The sequence below is a fragment of the Stegastes partitus genome, unplaced genomic scaffold, assembly GCF_000690725.1.
Source record: "Stegastes partitus isolate 25-593 unplaced genomic scaffold, Stegastes_partitus-1.0.2 Scaffold180, whole genome shotgun sequence".
NCBI classification, from domain to species: Eukaryota; Metazoa; Chordata; class Actinopteri; family Pomacentridae; genus Stegastes; species Stegastes partitus.
In genome coordinates, this window is record NW_007577911.1 from 575,726 (window position 1) to 597,159 (window position 21,434).

At 41.2% G+C, this 21,434-nt stretch overlaps 1 protein-coding gene across 4 annotated transcripts in view; it reads left to right on the forward strand.

The window, feature by feature from the left end:
* Positions 1-21,434, forward strand: part of amot (angiomotin) — a 37,912-nt gene that overhangs the window by 8,369 nt on the left and 8,109 nt on the right. Inside the window, exons 1-8 of one of the 4 annotated variants that reach the window (XM_008280065.1) lie at positions 5,347-6,270; positions 7,530-7,597; positions 9,327-9,387; positions 10,967-11,981; positions 14,649-15,261; positions 16,709-16,853; positions 18,112-18,204; positions 19,805-19,950. In XM_008280065.1, the coding sequence (XP_008278287.1) occupies positions 7,586-7,597; positions 9,327-9,387; positions 10,967-11,981; positions 14,649-15,261; positions 16,709-16,853; positions 18,112-18,204; positions 19,805-19,950 (2,085 nt within the window). In that variant the 5' untranslated portion in view covers positions 5,347-6,270; positions 7,530-7,585. Of the gene's footprint in view, positions 1-5,346; positions 6,271-7,529; positions 7,598-9,326; positions 9,388-10,966; positions 11,982-14,648; positions 15,262-16,708; positions 16,854-18,111; positions 18,205-19,804; positions 19,951-21,434 lie in introns of those variants that run through there. The other 3 variants (XM_008280064.1, XM_008280066.1, XM_008280067.1) reach the window with 3 other exon arrangements.

A 21,434-nucleotide genomic window follows, 5' to 3' on the forward strand; every position in this document is an offset into this window, starting at 1 on the left:
CCTGCCTTCACCCTGAGTCAGCTGGGATAGACTCCAGCCCCCCTCCGCGACCCTAGTGAGGATTAAGCGGTGTATAGATAATGGATGGATGGATGGAATCTAATAAATGTTAAGTTGTTGAATATTATGCAAATACTACTTGATTTAATCATGTACATCTTGGAAATGTTGAGAACAAATCGTGTCAAAGCAAGGCCTGTCCTACACCTGCATAGAATTCTGATCCAGTTTCTGCTTATATGAATGTAGAAATTAAAGTCTGTTTGTGTTCTTCTCAGTTGATGTTTTAGGTTCAACTTTACTTGCAGCGACTGTAAACACGCATTCATTTTACCTGTTATCAGACTGTAGTGCAATGGTAATCCCCTCTTAAAACCTGACATTAAAATCTGTTTTAAAAGAATGCACCAGTAAACCACAACATTAAACTAATAGAGGAGAATATCTGTGCTTATTTCATTATGGCGGCATGTGTCAGGCGGTGTGATGGATTAGACAGCAAGTGAACAGCCAGTTGATGTGTTGGTAGCAAGAAAAATAGGAAGGAGTGTCTCTGACAAGGAATGGTTGGACAACTGAGTCAGAGCATTTCCAAAACGGCAGGTCTTGTGGGGTGTGGCAGGTATGCAGTGGTTAGTATCTATCAAAAGTGGTCAATGAGCCGCCTTGCACATCTGGACAGTGCAGTTTTACCTCGTTGATCTTTGACTTAACGTCTGTTACGCTGGGATTGTTAGTTAACAGCCCTTTTTCTTTTAAGTCCAGCCACAATTTTCCAGTTGGATTGAGGTCCGAGGTCTGACTTTGCCGGTCTAGAACATTCACCTTGTAGTCTTTTCATTTCTGTTTAGCTTTGGCTGGATGCCTCAGATCATTGTCTTGCTTGAAACCTGATCTTCTCCCAAGTTGCAGTTTCCTTGCACACTACATCAGGTTTTCCACCAGGATTTCCTCATTCTTTGCTGCATTTCATTTCATCATTTTACATGATATCTTTACAAGCTGTCCGGTGCCTACAGTTGAGAAACATTCCCGCATCACGATGCTGCCTTTTCCTTAATGGTGGGGATGGTGTGTTTGTGATGATGTGCAGTGTTTGGTATGCGCCAAGCATCTAGTCTGATGGTCAAAAAGCTCAATTTTGGTTTCATCGGATTAACCAAAGAATCTTCTAGTTGACCTCAGAGTCTCCCTCATGCCTTCTGGTGAACTGTATTCTAGATTTTACATTTTTATTTAGTTGACATTATGTTGTAAATATCTGTTTTCATTTTGTGAATTCTAATAACAAAAGCCAAATTGAATTCACTATAATTCAATGTTGGGGCTGCCAGGTGGAGTGGTGGTTAGCACTGTTGCCTCGCAGCAAGAAGGTCGCCGGTTCCTGTGAGGACACCAAGGATCTTTCTGCGTGGAGTTTGCATGTTCTGCCCGTGCAGCTCCGGCTTCCCCCCACAGTCCAAAAACATGCTGAGGTTGACTGGTGTAACCCTGTGATGGACTGGTGACCTGTCCAGGGTGTCCCCTGCCTTCACCCTAAGTCAGCTGGGATAGACTCCAGCCTCCCTGCAACCCTAGTGAGGATTAAGTGGTGTATAGATAATGGATGGATGGATGATTCAATGTTGAAAAGCAATTAAAAGGGAAATATTCAGAGTACTGAAAAAAAAATGTATGCAGTCTATGACAGAAAGGTGTCAGAACAGCTTTGTATGGGGCTGCTTAGCCACAGACCTGTTGGAGTGCCCATGCTGACTCCTTTCCGCTGCCAAAAGTGCATACAATGGACAGATGAGTGTCCATACTGGAGTATTGGACCATTGAAGAAGTTGGTGTGGTCCGATGAATCACGTTTTCTTTCATATCACGTGGATGTCTGGGTGGGTGTGTAAACCTTGGGGAGAGATGGCAGCATTATGGGAGGAAGGGACTACAGCAGTGGGAGTGTGATGCTCTGGGCAACATTCTGCAGGGTACACTGGTTCCTGGCATTCATGTGGTTGTTGCTTTTCTCACATGCCACCTATCTAAACATTGCTTCCCACAGCAAACACACAAACACCTCATGTCAACAGTATTCCCACATGGCAGAGGCCTCTTTCAGCAGGATAATGCACCATGCATGGCAAATATGATTCAGGATTGGTTTGAGTAACATGAAAATAAGGAAAACATGTTGACTTGGCCTCCGAACTCCTCATATCTCAGCCCTATTGAGCATCTGTGGAATGTGCTGGAAAAACACGTCAGATCAATTTGGATTTAGATTTTCTTGGTTTCTCTCAGTGGTATAATTTTGTAAGCCCTTATAATGTAAAGTGCCTTGAGGTAACTTTTTTTAGTGCTATATGAATTAAACTGAATTGAACTGAATCAAAAGATCTACTGCTAATGTCCATTTATCTATATGCATAGAGGGTCACTTTAAAGGCAGAGATGGCCTGCACATCAGGCTGCTGGTCTGAGTCAACACTTGTGCCTTCCCTTGGCAGTAAGTAGATTCGCTCAGCAGTTGCTGCATTGCTCATGTAAACTGCCTATTGAAAAAGTCGGAGAAAAAATGTGATTTTACTGGGAAGTAGCCAGAGGCTGAATGTACAGCAGGGTGTTTCCTAAGAGACAAAGTAGACGGTAACCAAACTCTCCCTGGTTAAGGATGTTTCTATTGTCCGAGCAACGTTCATTAACCAAATATGCGGCAAAACAAGTTCTTCATTCTTCCGACTGGGCGCAATTTTGGAAGCTTTATTGTTGAGCATGATTTCTGTCTCTTGACAGTTTAAATATCTGAGGTTAGGTTCCTATCTGTGTCAATTTGTAATTGCACCACCTAATTTGAGTCATGTCTGTTTTGACTTGTTTCTGTCACTTTATTAATCGATAACAAAGACTGCACTAACCTTGATTTGGCATTCTTGTTTAATTGAATAGAGACGTGACATCATTTTGCATGGGAACAGCTACTGTCCTTTCACTAGACCTGTAAGTAAACATTTGGATTCCAGATGAAATTGTGTAGCTGATACACCAAAGAAATTTAGTCTGCTGGAAAAAGATAAAACACAATGCAGGAGGGCTGCATTTTAGGAGTTCACCTAAAATAGAGAAAGTCAGAAAGGTGAAGTGTTAAAGCAAAAAACATGAAATGAGACTAAGCAAACAATGCTCTCTTCTGTGCTTGATCTACTAACATTCAAAGGCGAACTGTGCCTACTGCATGTATAAGACATGTGTCTGCCCTGAGGCAAGGCCATGACAGTGAAAGAATGAACAGTTTTAATTAGTCAGAGTTGTACAGGAATGTCTTTCAGTATCAAAGAGGGGATGTCGGTTTTTATTCCAGCAATCTTTAAAGATTTTATATGCATGCCAGAAAAATAACAGCAATGCATCCACTGAAGCTACGATATATGCATGACGGTATACACAGGAGCACAGCGTGTGAGACTATCCAATGTTTTGTCTGAAATAGCTGAAACCATTTGGTAACCGTTTCAAGCACATGTCTAGACACTTCTGCTGACTCACATTTTATTGGTCTCTTTACGTGTCTTGTGTCCTAATCTGCCGAATCTGATACTTACTTATGTTAAACTGCACCGAGTGGCTGCATTTGGGCCGTGCATGTTTTCCCTACTGTTTACATTATCTGTAATTTTTTAAAAAGCAAAGCCTCTATCTGCTCAGAGAAGTCTCTTTGGATGAGTTTTATTGCTACAACTTGTCTAAACTGGAAACATATCCCTGTTGTTAATGGAGTCAAAGGGGAAAAGGGAGGTTATGGTCTTGAGTATTTCTCTGAATGACGGTTGACAAAGTAAGTGCTGGTAAAGCAATAGTGCACAAGTATAAAGGTGTGGCACAAAGCTGAATGGCTGCCAAATCCACCTGTCTTCTACCTTCCAGCCCTACTCGTCAGAGGGAGGGAGGAATGTGTGAGTGGGAAATGGAAAGAGAGGTGCACAACAGAGGCAGATTGTAGCGAGACTCTCAGCGACACACACACCGATTTTTTTTTTTTACTCGGATTGATTTAAGGAGAAGATGAAAGACTTTCTGAGGAAGCCACACAGGTAGGAGCATTTTCCAAACCATTTTTTAGTAATGATTACAAAAACAGAAAGTAAGGATAGGAGCTAAATTCAGGTTTGTGCTGTGAGGACTGAGTGTGTGGATATCAAAGAGGTTTTGTGTCCAAAAAGCCTTGATTTAATACATTGGCCTGGGAAGAGGAGATTGGAACACACGAGGCCCCATTTTTACAGATGATCAGTTTGGTATGTTAGTGACCTTGAAATCTGCCAGGCTCTATACCCTAGGTACGAGTTTACATAGTTTACATACACTTGGAAAGACCATATGTATCGTGGCAGTTTTGAGTTTCCAATGATTCTTGTAACTCTTAATTTTCTACAATGGAATCATTAAAACCCAAACAATCATGCATTTTAGTTCTTTCATAAATAATAGTAGGTCTTCTTGAAATATGACAGAATCTGCTGGGTCAAAATTAAACATATAGCAATGCTAATATTTGGTTTAACATCTCTTGGCTAGTTTTACCTCAGTGCTTTCAGTAGTTGTCTGCAAGCTTCTGGTTTCACTTTGACCACTTCTCTTGGCACAGCTAAACTAAATTAGTTGACTTTTTGAGGCTGCCTTTTTAAAAAAAAAACACAAAAAAAAAGCACAGTCCACAGGTTCTCTGTTGGGTTTAGGTCACGTCTTTGGAGAGACCAGTCTAAAACCTTAATTCTAGCCTGATTTAGCCATTTCTTACCACTTTTGGTGTGTGATTAGGGTCAAGTTTTTGTCTCTGCATGTTAAGCTGTTCAACCAGAATACGTTTCTCCTTGTAACTATTTACAGAGACACAGTCGCAGCATCTTTTGCTTCGTCTCATGCAAGACAATTGATATTGGTTTACAGAATCACAAACTAGCTAAATTTTTCCCCCCTGCGGCAGAATGATAATGTGGTGCCATGAGCAAAGCACGTCAGATATTCAGCTGTTGGCTACAAGAGTCGACAGAGTCCTTGTGTACTCCCAGCAGCTGAGGAACTGAAGACCCAGTGGATTACTCTTATTATTGATGGCAATATCATCACAACAATCGGACAATCCTTAGTGGAAGCACATTGTGTGACTAATGTGGCTACCGTTACCACTAACTTTGATCATATGCCCACAGGTCAGATCTCTGTTGAAACTGGAATGCTTAGGGACACTGAGAAATGGTGAAGAGTGAAACTTTAAGAGTGAATTGGAACCAATAAACAAGGACTGAGTGGGTCACTTTGTTTTCATGTGACATGTTGTGCTTCAGGGCTGCAAGGTGGCTCCATCGTTAGCACCGTCGCCTCGCAGGAAGAAGGTCGCCGGTACGCGTCCCGCAGGAGAGGAGCAGACAGACACCTCCTGGGTTTAGGTTGCCTTGAAACAGAACTGGGGACATAGAAAAACATTTACCCACACAGAAATATCACAGGAACTGTAGCTTTTGGAGAAGAATTAACGATTTGTGTTACCCTTGCTGGATAAGAATCTATAAAAATCATGTTCCTGAAATGTTAAACACCTTAACAATCTTACTACAGAAAGCTGGAAGGCAGATAAGTGTTTGAATCGCTGTAGAGGGAAAGGTTAGCAGGAGAGGATAGTTGTAATGACATATTTGTAATTCTATAATATCTGCTGCCTCTTGAAAGTTAAGAATTTCATGGAAAAAACAATCACAGACCTTCACATGTTTCAAGTTGGTGGTCAGATCATCAGCCTATCTGATCATCACATTATAACACAGATTGTATCTACATTGATATGGTCGTCATTAAAGAACGTATTGAAGAGTGGAGGGTGCAGCTTGTATTTTACAGTCTAAAATGACACCAGTTCTCATTCGAGTTAATGGTTGCTGAGCATAAATAATCTATGAGATTAAAATTGCTGGTCTCTTTGGAAAGGTATCACCAACATCCACAACTTTAGTCTCCTATTCTTGTGTTCTGCGTGGCAATAAAATATTATCTTAAATTATTCCCTATCCAGCGTGTTTGTTGCCTAGCGACACTGGACACTACATTTATGCATTGGAGCAAGGAACAGCCTGCTGCCACCAGACTTGTACCACCTTACACTGATCATACACCTGCAACTACATCATCAGCCCCATTGCTCCGGGCCACGTAGTGGACCTGCTGGCCCATCGCAACATGAGTAGCTGGTTCCACTGACGCCTTCTGGAGAGCACAGTGAGAGCAGCCACACAGGTGGGTATTGAGAGTGAGAACACTTTGGAGTTTTGGAAAAGTAAGATGTTTCAGGGAATCTGGTTCTGAGGACATGCAGGTAGAAAACAGGAAGTCAAAGGTGAATATGAGAGTGCAGAAACAAGGAAGAGGAAATGTAGTGGAGATAACAGAGGGACAGCGAAGAGGAGAGGAGATGGAAAGGGCCGAAGAGGATCTAGGACAAGTCATGTGGTACAAAATGCACACAGTTGGATACGTACTTCAAGTAAGGCAGGAAACTACCTTATAATTACACAAGAAACGTCTAATGCAGTGTAGTCGAGCCATCTAAATGAAAGCACGGAGTCAGTGGTGTCAGACAAATGGTATAAGTACAATATCAGTTACTATGTCTGGTGAAAACACCATGTTTGCACCAACAACAGCTTTGCAAAAGTTTCTACAAGGAATGCATTCAGGTAGTGTGGTGGGTCTCAAACACACCGTCCTGTTAGATGACTAATCCTGGATGTAAATGTACAACTTCATACAACTCGTTTACAGCTTCTTTAATAATTAAGCCTTTTCTCAGTGCCTGATTTATACTCTGCTTTGATTGGCTAGTTGTTTCATTTCATTTCGTTTATTAGGATCCTCATTAGCACCAACATAAGCATTGGCTATTCACACATACGCACAGTCACACTTATACACACAACAACCACAAACACAACAGCTCAACTCGTTAAATTTACAATTAAGTAAAATAGGGTAGAGAAGCATATTGTCATTCAGTACAACCTACATTATATCATTCACAGAATTATAAATCCATCATTATTCATCTTGAACTCATAGATAGAATAGAATACATTTTATTTCAAAACACCATTTTGCTTGTCTATACCTCCTTAAGGACTTGTGAATATTGTCTCAACAGCATTTTGAAACGGTCTTTAGTATCCTCTTGAACTAAACACAGTGGTAATTAATTCTACCTAACCTGTTCATTCTGTTGCTCGTAGCATTCAAGAGAGGACAAGTGTTAAAGTATTCCAGTCGTCGGCATAAACATCAAATATTTTCACCTTAGCTCCACAGGAAGTGTCAGAGATCCTAACCTGGAATAAAAGCAGATTAGAGGAGATTGCTCAGAAGTAATAAATAGTACAGAAAAGCAAAAACAAGTTGCTGCCTACCTTGCCTTTAATTGTGTGAAATGTTGTGCCATCTCACCCTGTCACAGCTCTCCTTATCTGTTGTTTTGTTCTCTTGTCCTTCTCTTGTCCTCCTGTTAGCTGGCTGTGCAGAGGGCAAGTCAGAGGGAGAAGATTTGGGGGATGAACTGCAGGAAATGGCAGTTGAAGTATGTTGGAGACAGTATGCATCTACAGTCTACAGGGCTGTGTAGTGGAAAACAAAACATAAATATAAGGGCTGATATAGTTGAAATAATAGTTTAAGCCTACAGTATGCCATGCTTCACATTAAACTACCTATATCAGAAACTACATCACCACACTGGTCATTTGTTTGTACCTCTAACACACAATTTGCCAAAAACTTCAAAGCTTTCAGTGTTCTGCAAACATCCTCCAGCACTGACCAACTTCCAGACCTGTCAGACTTGTATTTATTTTCCTTATGGTACCTGTGGTAGTTTGTACAAACAGTAAAGTTGTTTTATTGCCACATGCATACACCTTCCAAACACTTATGTCCTTTTTCCTTCCTGTGTACGCTGAGCTAAGCGTCCTTCTTGGGTTATTCTCGTAGATTAATCGTAGCAACTGGACTTGCTTGAGTTCCTTGAAGACGTTTCACCTCTCATCCAAGAGGCTAGTTGGGAGTTTCAGATACTTCCATCGAGGGGGAGGAGTAACAAACCCCCAATTGAAACTGAAATTCAGGTGTTAATGGCTCCTTAAGGATATAAGTACCTGGAACTCCCAACTAGTCAGTCAGAACTGATGAAGCCTCTTCGATGAGAGGTGGAACGTCTTGAAGGAACTCAAGCAAGTCCAGTTGCTATGATTAAACTACGAGAATAACCATGACCTGGATGACTGAGAACCTTTACAGACTTCTTGGGGTATCTGTGTCTCAGAACTGTCAAACTAAACGGCATACTGTTGCAGGAATTGGTAATGTACTGTCTGAACTGTGGATCATGTTTTCTATGAATGGCACATTTACCAAGCCAACATGGAGTTCCTTGGAGTTTCTGTATCTTTCTGTATCTTTCTGTCAGCATGAAAGCTTTGGCTGCAGAATTGCTAACTGTTAATTGTGTTCGTTGACTCTGAACAGCCTGCATGCTCATGGTCATTGTAATGACTAGTTTTCTTTTTTCCACCTTTTTAATCGCTTAACAAATATGGATCTGTATGACTAGCTGATTCAAAAAATAACCCAAACAGATACATTTTGTCTGTAATGTTTTGACATACTTACATGTAATTGCAGTGAAAACCCCTTGTTCACTACCTAAGAGCTAAACCAGATTTCCCAAACCACTTTAGACATCTGTGGAAATTAAAACAAATGTACATGGGACTGTAAACAGTGCTGCCTCTGTGCTGTCTCCTAGTTTTCAAAAGTTGCATTTTAATAGCTGGAACATGGAAATTGCAGAAAAAAATGTCAGGATTCTACTTTAGAACATGTTTATAACACCAGAACTACAGCTAATGTCTGATTTCCATCCACATAAAGGTGTAGCATTATTTCTAAACACGTTTTAGCAGATGCAGCAAAGCACAGTGAGCCTCAAACTCTAGTTCTGTTTAAAGCATCCCAAGATGAAAGGGGTGCATTTTATCTTCAAAAACATCATTTTATCAGTTTTAATGTTGATAGACTTTGAAAGGGTTGGCAGTCTTAGGCGTTTTGGTTTTCTTTGTTTTCTTGTGTGTGTATTTCAATTAAAAAATATCTTCTGTGCATCTTAATTTCCACTACCCAGCCCACTGTACTTCATAAACACTTCTTTTTTTTGTGTCTCTGTCTCTTCAGCTTGAAGAGAATATACCATCTGCAGACATCCCACCAAAGCTAACATTTTATCTTTTGTCTCATATTTTATTTACTTACAGATGTTTCGGAAAAAAGCATCTTCCTCCTTGAGAATGAGAAGGATAACAGAAAGCACTAGATGTAATGATTTCCTTTTTTCTCTGTAGAACAAGGTGCAAAACTATGGAGTTATTAACATTCAGCGTTGTCAGAAGAAACCACATGGATATAGATGCAAGCTGTACACGGATCAGTCCAAAACATACAACATTTTAATTTATAAAGTAAACATATTTAGTTTGTTTCTCAAGACTAACCAAGATTTTATTTTTTTAAAAAAAAGAAATGTCTTGAGTTTAGACCTCTGAATTGAATACGTGTGGGACTTTTATTGTTTTCAGTAGATGAGAAACTTGACTCTTTGATTTGGACCTTCATATCAAATATACCCAGGTGGTTTCAGCTTTGACAGCGTTAGATGTTTAACTGAAAACACATGTTTCAGTCTTAAATTCTGTGTGAACATTTCCAACCAAATGTCTTAGAATCCACTGTGAGAATATCCAAATCATTGTGGGTTTTTGGGTTTTATTTTAATGTTTAACATTTGTAGAACTATTTTATGTGCCACAGTCGATTAATGTAATCTGTTAACATCTTTTCCAGTGTTTTGTGATTGATGTCATGTTATACAGTTGTTTTTGGCTGAATTCCCGTTACAGTAAAGTGATCAGTCTTTCTTTAGACTGTGAACTCATGTCATTTTCATTAGTTCTTGCCATTTAATAGATTAAAAATCCCAGAATAATTGGTAATGAGAATATCTATTAGTTGGCACCCTAATGTTATAGTTGTGCAGATGTAGTTCACAAAGTCTCTTTGATGTTGAAAGGCTTTGACGTTTTACATTCATGTATTCTGTCACATCAGGTAAAAAACGGTTTCTACTTTTGTCCTTCAACAACCAAAAGGCAGTCCAGAGGATAGGCACCCTTGTCGTTTAGTAGTTTTACTGTAAACGATGCCAAATTGTTTTCTGCTCCCTTGTGTGTTTGTATTGGGACACATCACAGTAAGAATCGGGTAAAACTGCTTTGTCCAGATGTGCAAGGCTCATTGAGACCTATTTACACAGGCTCAATGCTGTAATGCATGCAATTACTTATTTTACATTTTATAGTTTTAATTATTTGACATTACTTTGTAGAAATCTGTTTTCACTTTGGCATGACAGAGTTTTTATTTGGAATTTAAAAGAAAAACAAACAAAAACAACAATTATATTCAACAAAATTCAATGTTAAAAAGCAATAAGCTTTCAAGGAAGGTGTTTACTTTCAATAGGCGCTAGACAGTGGCTACAGTCATCATTCTTTGGTTGAAACAGTTTGTCTTGATATTTGCTGTGTTGGTGATTTGGGTTTGAGGGTTCAGGGCTGCTGGTGTGGCTCTTTGGTTTTTTCAGACATTGTTCTTCTTGTTCCACTGTGTCGTGTGTGCAGGGTCAAGTGGTGGTGGATGTTCCGTGTGCATCTCTGACCTGAATGCTTTGAGCCTGTACTTGTTCTTCTGCTCTTCACCCTCTCTGCCCTTCACTGTCACTCTCTTGGATCTTCTACTTCCCATAATATTCACCCTTATGAAACTCATTTCTTTGATCCCTTCGTTACATTGCTTTTATTTTCTCATTCTTTCTTGCACTTTCCCATATTCCTGTCAGGGAGAATAGACCGTGGGCGGAGCTTGTCCTTCCATGAGGTACGGGGCCAGCGCGAGGTGGAGATGAGGGCCGCGACCGAAGAATCCTCCAACAGCAGCAACGGTTTAGGAGGCGGTAGCAGCACCGTTCTACAGCGCCTCCTGCAGGAGCAGATAAACCGGAACTATGTGCTGCAACAGCAGCAACAACAACAACAACAAGCAGGAGGAGGCGCAGGAGGTGGAAGTGGAGGAGGTTACTCAGTACAGGGACAGGTTGGTCCATCGGATGACCACTCCATGACTCCACACATTGCTCGACAAGAGCCCCAAGGACAGGAGTTGCAGACAGACAATGGCTTGGAAAAACTGGGCTCCACCAGAGGGGGAGGAAACAGTGGTGGGGGAGGAGGTCTAGGGACCGGAGGAGGAGGAAGTAGCAGTGGAGGTGGTGGGAGCAACCAAGGGCAGTGTCCGAACTCCGAGGACCTCCCTACATATGAAGAGGCCAAAGTGCAGTCACAATACTTTCGTGGCCATGTTCCTCCTCCTCAGCCTCAGCAGCAGAGCAGCCAGGTCCAGCAGCCTCCTCTTCCCACCTCAGTGGGTGCTGCCTTCTATGTCACTGGGGTGAGCAGTGCCAAGGTACGCACTGAGGGTCGCCCCACAGTGCAACGAGTGAGTGGCGCAGGAAAGGTGCACCAGGATGATGGACTGAAGGATCTGAAGCAAGGGCACGTTCGGTCTCTCAGTGAGCGACTTATGCAGCTCTCATTGGCAACCAGTGGCGTGAAGGCTCACGCTCCTGTTACCAGCACCCCACTCTCACCCCCACTGCCTCCTCCAGGGCCACCTGGTGACTATTACAAATCACAGCATCGCGGCCCACCTCCAGACTACCCTTTCAAAGGAATGGGTTCCCCCACCAAACAGCAAGAGCCTGGAGGCCACTATTACCAGGAGCAGAGAGGGAGAGAACATTCGAGGGAGGTGCCTCATGTCCGATACCAGCCTCCACCTGACTATGGCTCATTCAGGTAAGGAACACAGATATTCCTCATTCGCACACACAGTATGCACTCCCAAAGCCACTTTGGTATTGAATATTTTAAAAACCTATAAATAACTAGTGAATGAAATGTATGGCCCAGCACTGCTCAGACCTTCTTTTACTTTCACATTTGCTTTTTGGGTCAGTTTCATTAGTAAGGTGGACATAAATACAAGTACAGATGAATCCTAATTTTGCTTTGAGACTCTGCCAGCTACCATTTATGGGGAAAACTGTGTGATCTCCATTCTTTCCAGTTGCAGTTTAAAGTTAAAATCAATCTCAGTGGCAATCTTGGTGTGTGTTTGCTAATATTTAAATTGCAATGCATTATTTCACAGTTACACTCCTTAAAAATGAACAGAATTTATGACTTAGCTTCCAATAGACTAAAAGAAAAAAAAGAAGTGAGACCTTTTCATAGTTTCTCAATAGTATTTTGTGAGACGATAAAGAGATCCTGTTGGGCCTGTTCACCCTAAGTCTTATTTATGTCAGAGCAAACCAGATTTAAACAGACATGAATACCACAGAATTTTAATCATCAGGACAGGACGAGCTGGGACATGATCTGCTTGACTTTGATGACGTCTCTCTGAATGTTAAAGGTAGGAATTTTTCTACACAAAGTCAATTGACAGTGGTGTTTTCCCACCTTGCTCAAAAACAAGTCCTGCTCTGTGAGCAAGCAAACAACAGGTGAATCAGCCATGAGTAAAGGGTGTCTACAGCCTTAATGCAACAACCTGTCACAAAATATGCACCGTAGCAATAAAATATTTACTTTCACAGAACACAGGACACCTATTAATAATGTTTAACATAACCGTATGCTTTGAATGTAGGTTTGGAGATGCTCTGATCCAATGCAATGCAATTCTAAATGTTTTTGTATTTATTATTTTTACTAATATTTGTCAAACACTCACACCAACTCTCCACCCTCTAATCGGCAGAATGCAGCCTCTTAGCTGCACTCTTGCACACACATTCATACAGAGCAGGTGTGTTCGGGACCCGTACAAGCTTTTTGTTTTTGTTACCATGATGCACTCATTGTTTTGAAGCAGTGGCTCGTGGTCATAAAATGTACAGCAGAACAATTTAAAACTTGTTAATCAAAGCAATCTTATTTGAATAAAAAAATTAATAGAATAAAGTTTGGATGGGTCAGATAGTCGTGGTTGTGTTGACTGCCTCTAGGCTCCCTTATCCACCTCATTTCTCCCAATTGCTGGCTACTCCATGACCTTTGTTCACATCTTGACTGCCATTTCCTCTTACTGGCGATACGTTGTGTGCATACATGTATATTGTATGTGTAGATATGTGTAGATGTTAACCGCTCAGTATGCAGTTATATGTCCTGTTATCATGCCAGGTATTCTTTCAATGTTATCAGTACTGGTGCTATTACTGGTCCTTGGTTTCACTAACACCAAAACTTTTCACAGGCTGTGTTTTTTCTGTAAAACCCTTTTTTCATGAAACAAAAGAAGTCATCAAATGGTAAAAAGCTGTCTAAATGCAAATCAATCAGACAAGAACACTAACTTAATAAGATCTGATGTAAAACAGCACAATGCACAGGATCAGACCACAGAACATCTCAACAGTACTTGACTAAGCATTCAATGCAGTAATGCTCTGCACACATTCTGATTTTTTTGTTTTTCTAACGTAGTAAGTGTTAACATTGGACACCTATCCCTATTTCTAGTTGTGTATCTGATTTCAGTTGTACATTAAATGAATTTAAGGCATAGGCATAGAATAAATGGCATCTGGTTCATATTCAAAGGAATCAGGGAATACTGGAACACTGTTCTTCATAAACAGATGCCTCTTTTGTGCCCTTGAACAAAGCACTTAGAACAGCCTTGTGTTGACAACGAGCTGTGCAGTGACAGACATGATGAGTAAGGCAAGTAAAAACTATTGCATTACTGTGCTATGAGCTAAGTAGTTTACTACAGTTTAAAGAAACTACTACTCAGTACTTTATTTTCATTATTTATTAATCATTTTACTATTTCTTCAAGCCAAAATACTATAAGAATCACTGCTCCCAGCTTATTGGATTGACGGATTAAATGCTTTTTTGTTGTAAACAATAGTTCACTGATGTATGAAAACGTCAAACGTGTAAAGTGTTTGACATCAAAAATATATAGATTCTATGCTATTACCAAGGTCTTGTTATATTGATAGTTGTACCTTGCTTTTAATCACAATTTACAGCATAATGTTATATTACAAACACCTCAGTAGCTGAACCGTACGGCTAATTGCCACATTGTGATATTTAGGCTTGTTTTTGTTTATTATTATCATCACTCCACTGACAGCACATGCTCAATCTAAAATTAATATATAGCATCATTTTAGTCTCCCTCCTCCTTACATTTTTATCTATCAACTATCTTATTTCTCTCCTAATTGGTGCACTGTGAACAATGATTATAATTAAAATTAGAATATGGGGCAGCCGATGGCCAAATATACACAAAATGCATTCAGACTTGCCACACACTGGCTCTGTCAGTAAACAGAAAAATCATAGACCACTTTAGCTGGCTTAAAACATGTTCATTGTTCTGTACATCAAAACAAAGATAAATACTGTGTAACTGCAGAGCTGATCTCTCCTCAGGTCCAGCAGGGAGGGCTTGGTTCACTCCCAGAGGCCCCTTCACCAGCATAGTCCCACCTCCTCTGTCACCTCCGTGGGCTCCTTGTCTCGTGCCCAGTCCTCCACCATCAGCAGCATGCTCAGTGCCTCCCACTCATCTCATCCTTCCTTCCCTCACCAGCAATCCCACAGCCAAGGAGAGCCCTTTCCTAGCATGGGCCCTCGTAGCCCACAGGGTACTGGCTCCCACCATGTGGCTGAGCCTTTCACACCAATGCCTATTCACCCAACATCACAGAGGGGTCATGTTTTCTCTCTTGACCCTTATGGCTCCACCCCAAGGATGCACCAGCACCAGCACCAGCACCAGCACCATCCATATCAACAACAACAACAACAACAACAGCAACAGCAGCAACAGCAGCAGCACCAACAGATCCAAGGACCTCCGCCAGTCCAGCTGCCGATCCAGCCTGGACATTACCCCATGCCACATTCCTTCTCCCACCTGCAGGGGGAACCATTCGCAATGATGACCCGTGCCAATCAGATGGTGGATGTACTGGCAGAGGAGAACAGGATGCTGAGGCAGGAGATGGAGGCCTGTCGCGAGAAAGTCACCCGTCTGCACAAGGTAACATATCAGAAGCATAGAGGCATAGAGTTTTTCCTTAGAGGAAGGTACAAGTTTGAGTCTATCTTAAAACAATACTCTGATGAACATCACAAGGGTCTTTCTGGCCATACTGAGCTCAAAGTTAACTAATTTCCCCCAAAAGTAGGAGAGAGAGAGGGAGGGGCAAAACAGGAACCAACTAGAGACAAAAGGGAGAAGGAATCACTATGTTGTTCCTTCAACAAGCATACACAAAAGTTTACACATACTTGTTTGCCATGTATATCGTGGCAATCTTGAGTTTTCAGTGACGCCTATAACTCTTAATTTTTTTGACCACGTCATTTAAACACGTGTCTTTGTCACAAAAACAAACAATTGTGCATTTTGGATCTCTCGTGTCTCGTGATCTTTCATGTCCCTTGGCCATTCTCACCCCAACTCGGTACTTTTGGTGGTCGTGCAAAAGCTTTTGAGAAGCTTCTGGTTGTATGTTTGACATCTTGATCTTTCTGACACCAGCTTGTTTCTTCATCACAGTGCACAGGTTTTTGATGTGGTTAGAGTCATGACTCTGTAGCCTGATTTAGTCTTTATTTACAACTTTTGAAGTGTGTCTGTGTCCAGGACCCACTCTTCATGCTGATGATTTATTTATTTTTTGTTCCTAAGAGGTGTGGAGGTTCTCCTCCTTTATTATTCCATTTAATTTGTGTAAAGCACCAGTTCCACTGGCAACAAAACGGCCTTCGAGCATGATGCTACCAATGCTGCCATGCTTGGCGGTAGGTATGGTGTTCTTGGGGTTTGTAGCCTCACTCCTCCAAACATATTGCTGGTTATTGTGGCCAAATACAGTCAGGCCCATAAATACAGTCGTGGAAAAAATTATTAGACCACCCTTGTTTTCTTCAATTTCTTGTTCATTTTAGTGCCTGGTCCCACTAAACGTATATTACCTGAAGAATACAATGAAACTTGCAACTCCCCTTGTGACCAACGAGAAATCCCAGGCCCAAGCTTGTTAATGTTACTGTGGGTAGCGTGCAGGTGTTAATTACACAGGTGTTAATGCATTGTAAAAGAAAAAGTGGTGATAACCTTTGAAGTTCAGATGACTGGGTTAACTCATTTACAATACATTCATTCATTGGTTCCCAGTTTTGTTTGGATTTTGTTGTCTGTGCAGATTCCCTTGTGCTTTGGTTAAATTCAGTTTGACCTTTGATTCTTCGTTGGAGCAGCCCAGATTTGCCAGTGTTAACCTAGCTTATATTTTAAAATTAAGCTCAGGCTGTAAACCATGAAGGCACCAAGCTACACTTGTTAACAGATGACCAACCCAACTGTCAAAATGCAATAGTCAGTATCTGGCCGGTTTTGACTGATGCCAATTGTTATGTAACAAAAAATTAAACACATCTCTTTGATTGTATTGTTCTACTCTTTCTGTGTCTGTGGGTAGTTGGAAACAGAGATACAGCTGGTATCAGAAGCCTATGAAAACCTTGCTAAGTCCTCCTCCAAGAGGGAGGCCCTGGAGAAAACCATGAGGAACAAGCTAGAGCTGGAGGTGCGTCGACTGCATGACTTCAACAGGGACCTCCGAGGTGAGTGAGCCGGAAGGTGAAATTGCCCTGCTGTAATTGTTTGAATCACATTCCTACTGCAACTTGCAAATCAGACACAAGTTGTGTGTTTTGTCTTTCCAACAAATTCAAAACATTTCCAGTAATTTACTGGGGAGAAGGGGTGACAGGTTAATGAGTCCCATATATGACAAACCATAGTCACAACTAAAAGCAACATTTATTGAAATGCTTGTTGGCATATCACCATGTATAAAAGTAAAATTAGTTTTTAAGACCATTGTTTGTTTATCTTAAATGTACATATTTACCTCAACTTGCCTAAACATTATCCTTATCTTCATCTAAACCTGAACCTAACCTGACCTTAATTTAACTTTAAAGTTCCTCTCTGGTCATTGATTAAACATCTAAAAACTTGTCTCTGTTTATCAAAGTTACGTATTTAGAAGTTCATGGATAAACTCAATGTGGCTGTGGCTCAGGTGGCTACAATCGTAGCTACCACCACCGGAATGAATGTGTGTGAATGAATAATTGACAGTGTAAAGCAACTTTGAGTGCCTCGAAAAGCGCTTCATAAATCTGATCAATTTAATTATAAATTGCTTTATTTGCGTTAGCTTGAGTACATCAGCTCACCAAGACTTTGGTCAAACACTGTAAAACTGCTGTACACTACACAAGAGCAGAAGTCATTTGAGTTAAGCGGTATATAGATGATGGATGGATGGATCTTGTCAAGCTCCGGCTATTTTGAACAGCCGTCGATGCACATCAGATAATTGGTAACATTAACTGTTAAATAAGAAATCAAAGTAGAGCAGCATTTCATAACTGTCATACTGACATAGTTTTCAACCAGCCTTTATACGACAACACCATATACAATTACCAAAATTCCGCTTGTGTGCCACCCTAAGATTTTCAGTGGCCACATCTTGCCAATGTTATGAAAAATTTCTGGAGGTTCCCTTACCTCTTTATTTGGGAAAGTTTTTAGACTCTCCGAAAAGGGAGATAGGGGTGACTTGCAGCAAATCACTATAGCTATAGGACTATAGGAGACAAGTACAAGAACACTTTTGAAATGTAATCCAAGTAAACAGTGTTTTTGTAGCCTGTAAATGGTAATAAAATGCATTGCCAAATATCAGCCAATAGCAGATCGAGCAAACCTTCAGCCATTTGACTGGAGCAAACCAAGTAAAGTACCGTAGTATGTTCAGTATGTTTGTCAATACACTAAGCATTTGTGTTGTGTGATGTTGTGTTAAAGAGCGCATGGAGACGGCAAACAAGCAGCTTGCTGCTAAAGAGTGTGATGGCTCAGAAGACAACCGCAAAACCATCTCCCAGCTGCTCACACAGAGTAAGTGCTACACACTCACCTTGGAGCGTTCAGGATTTCACTGAATGATGTCGATGTCTGGATAAGTTTATGGTCTGAATGACAGGATGTGTCCCAAAACAAACAAAGCTGGTTTTCTCTGGTAAGATTCTCAAGTCTGTGACAAGCCTGTGGCACTACAACAAAACACAACTAAAATGACTCCATTCTACATTTTTTAGAGAAAATAATAATCCTTCTGAAGAGACACATTATCTGAGATACCCACAAAGACTTCTCATGGCATTCATATTTATTTGATATGTGACAACAGCTTTATACATTTCATGGATGACAAAACGGGCCATAAGTTATTCACGTAGTTTAATTGTAGCAACTGGACTTGCTTGAGTTCCTTTAAGACGTTCCACCTCTCATCCAAGAGGCTTCATCAGTTCTGAGTGACTAGTTGGGAGTTCCAGATACTTATATCTTAAGGATCCATAAACACTGAGTTTCGGTTTCAGTTGGGGGTTTGTTGCTCCTCCCCCTCATTATGTGAGTCGTTAGTGCTCCCCCTGCCACAATGGGGTTCATTAGGGTCTTTTGTGGCTAGGTGTGAATGTGGTTTCATTTTCCTGGGGAGAGATCTTAGGACTGAATTGTAAACAGGTGAGAGGTGATGCCTCAGACCTCCACCTCTGCTGAGGGATGGTCTTTCCAGTTTGACATAGACGGCTTCTTTCGCCCCTCTCTCAAACCATCTGTCCTCCCTGGCCAAAATCTGTACATTATTGTCTTTGAATGAGTGTCCTTTGTCCTTGAGATGCAGGTGGACTGCTGAGTCCTGTCCTGAGGAACTGGCTCTTCTCTGCTGAGCCATGTGTTTGTGGAGGGGTTAGTTTGTCTCCCTGATGTACAGGTCAAGGCATTCCTCACTGGACTGGACTGTGTACACCACGTTGCTTTGTTTATAAGTAACTGGAACTCCCAACTAGTCAGTCAGAACTGATGAAACCTCTTGGATGAGAGGTGAAACGTCTTCAAGGAACTCAAGCAAGTCCAGTTGCTACGATGAATCTACCAGAATAACCATGACCTGGATGACTGAGAATCTTCACAGACATGAGCCATAAGTTCTAATTATTGTATTTAACATAAAGAGATCACCATAGATATGCTGTAGACTGCATATGCCCTTTTCAAAAACAAAACTACCCACAGCTTTGCTAGAGCAAGGAGAGCCCACACAGACTGCTTTATTCCATTCATTAATTAAAGGTCTCAAAATTTAAGGGGCTCTATTAGCAGAAATGGAATATTCCTTATTATGTTTTCATTCAGGCATGTGGTAGTGTAGCTAGCACAGCCTCACAGCTTGAAGGTCCTGGGTTTGAATCTGGGGTCTTTCTGTGTGGAGTTTGCATGTTGTCAGAGCAGCTTGGGTTCTCTCCGGGTTCTCTCCGGGTTCTCCCACAGTCCAAAGACATGCTGAGGTTAACTGGTGATTTTAAATTGTTGGTAGCTGTGAATGTGAGTGTGCTTGGTTGTCTCTCTGTGTAGCCCTGAGATGGACTGGTGACCTGTCCAGGATGTCCCCTGTCTTGTTTTTGTAGATGAGGTTATATTCTTGTGTCGTCAGACAAAGAAACGCTGCGTGAAAAGGAGAAGCTGGAGATGGAGCTGAATGCACTGCGCTCCACCACCGAGGACCAGAGGAGACACATCGAAATCAGAGACCAGGCGCTCAACAACGCCCAGGCTAAAGTGGTCAAGCTGGAGGAAGAGGTGAGGTTCTTACTGGATGTACTCGTAGTATTCAGAACAGCTTCTACTGCTTGTTGTGTAGTTATCAGAAAAGTTTGATTTAGGAGGATAAATAAAGCGGCAACCACATTCGAAAAAGCACCTCAACCAGTTTGGGCTAAAGTCATTCCAGCTTACAGCCACAAGGAGCACGTGATCACATGCAGAGGCTCACGTGTGTTCTCATATAAACACAACTACACATCAGGTTGCTGTGGTGATAGAGATCACATGGAAATAAAAACAACTGTAATTGGCCAGCGTGGTGATGCAGAGGAATGATCGATTTAGAAAAACTTTAGAATCGAGAAGCAAGCTGTAAGAATTTCTAAACTCTCCAGTTTAGCAGAGAGAAACTTGCATAGCCTTTGATGGATCTGCAAGATCAGTGTGCCAAGGACAGTTGGCGGTTCTTTTATACGAGCCGGTCTGTAATGTCGCACATAATCCAGAGCAGGTTATGTGTGCTCTGAGCCACAGTTGTAGCATTGAAAGTGTCTAAACTTGGTGTTACCTCGCTAACCTCAAATCCTGCTTTGTGGTCCCTGGTCTGTTCCTTCTTTAGTTTTGTAATAATGTATTGAGCAACCTGGATGTTTTGTTTCTGTAATTTTGCATCAGCTCAAGTAAAATCCAGTTCTCCACATCCTGCACGTGGGTCCTCCTCTCTCTGAATGGAACCTTTACATATCCCTTTATTTCTGATGCCAGTAGAGATGGATGACAGTGAATAATGAATTAAAACTGTATGTATCAGTTGCAGGACTCTAATGAACACCTCATGTTGACTATAAATCAAGCTCAACATGAATGAGTCTAATTACTCTTAAGGTTCATTTAGTTTATCATTTCTTCACATGTTTATCATCTATTCATAATAAATAGTTTTTATGTTTAGTTATGTCGGCGCTGAAGTTCCAGTGAGACTTGCTGCTTGATTTCTTTTTACATTAGACAGAGGGCAGGAACAGTCGTAATGTCATGTGCGCCTTTAGAGACTGTACAGCATTGCAGTAACAGCATGCATCCTTTTTATTGCCATTGAGGAACAAAATTGAAACGAGTGCTGACTTCACGTGTCATTAACTTTGCTTCTACTAGGTTTTTGAACAATTTCATATCTCTGTTGGAGATTTGACGGTTGTAGACATAACAGGAAATGTAGTAGAGGGAGACAGTTGGAATGACGCCATGTGACAAAGGGGGTGACCTTGAAACCATGACTTCTGTAGTTCAGCCTCCATAAGTCTGTGCTTTTTTATTTGTAGAGAAAGTGCTTCTGGTGAAATCAAACAACAGAAAACCAAAACATCTTTAGCAGGTTGTGGACCACAGGAAGGAGCCAGATCATAGGTATTAGATCCAAGTAAACGGTGACTGAATAAGCTGAAATGGTGATGTTAAAGAAATACAACACAGTTTTACTTGCACTCACAGAGTGTATACATTTATACACGCTGCTCTGT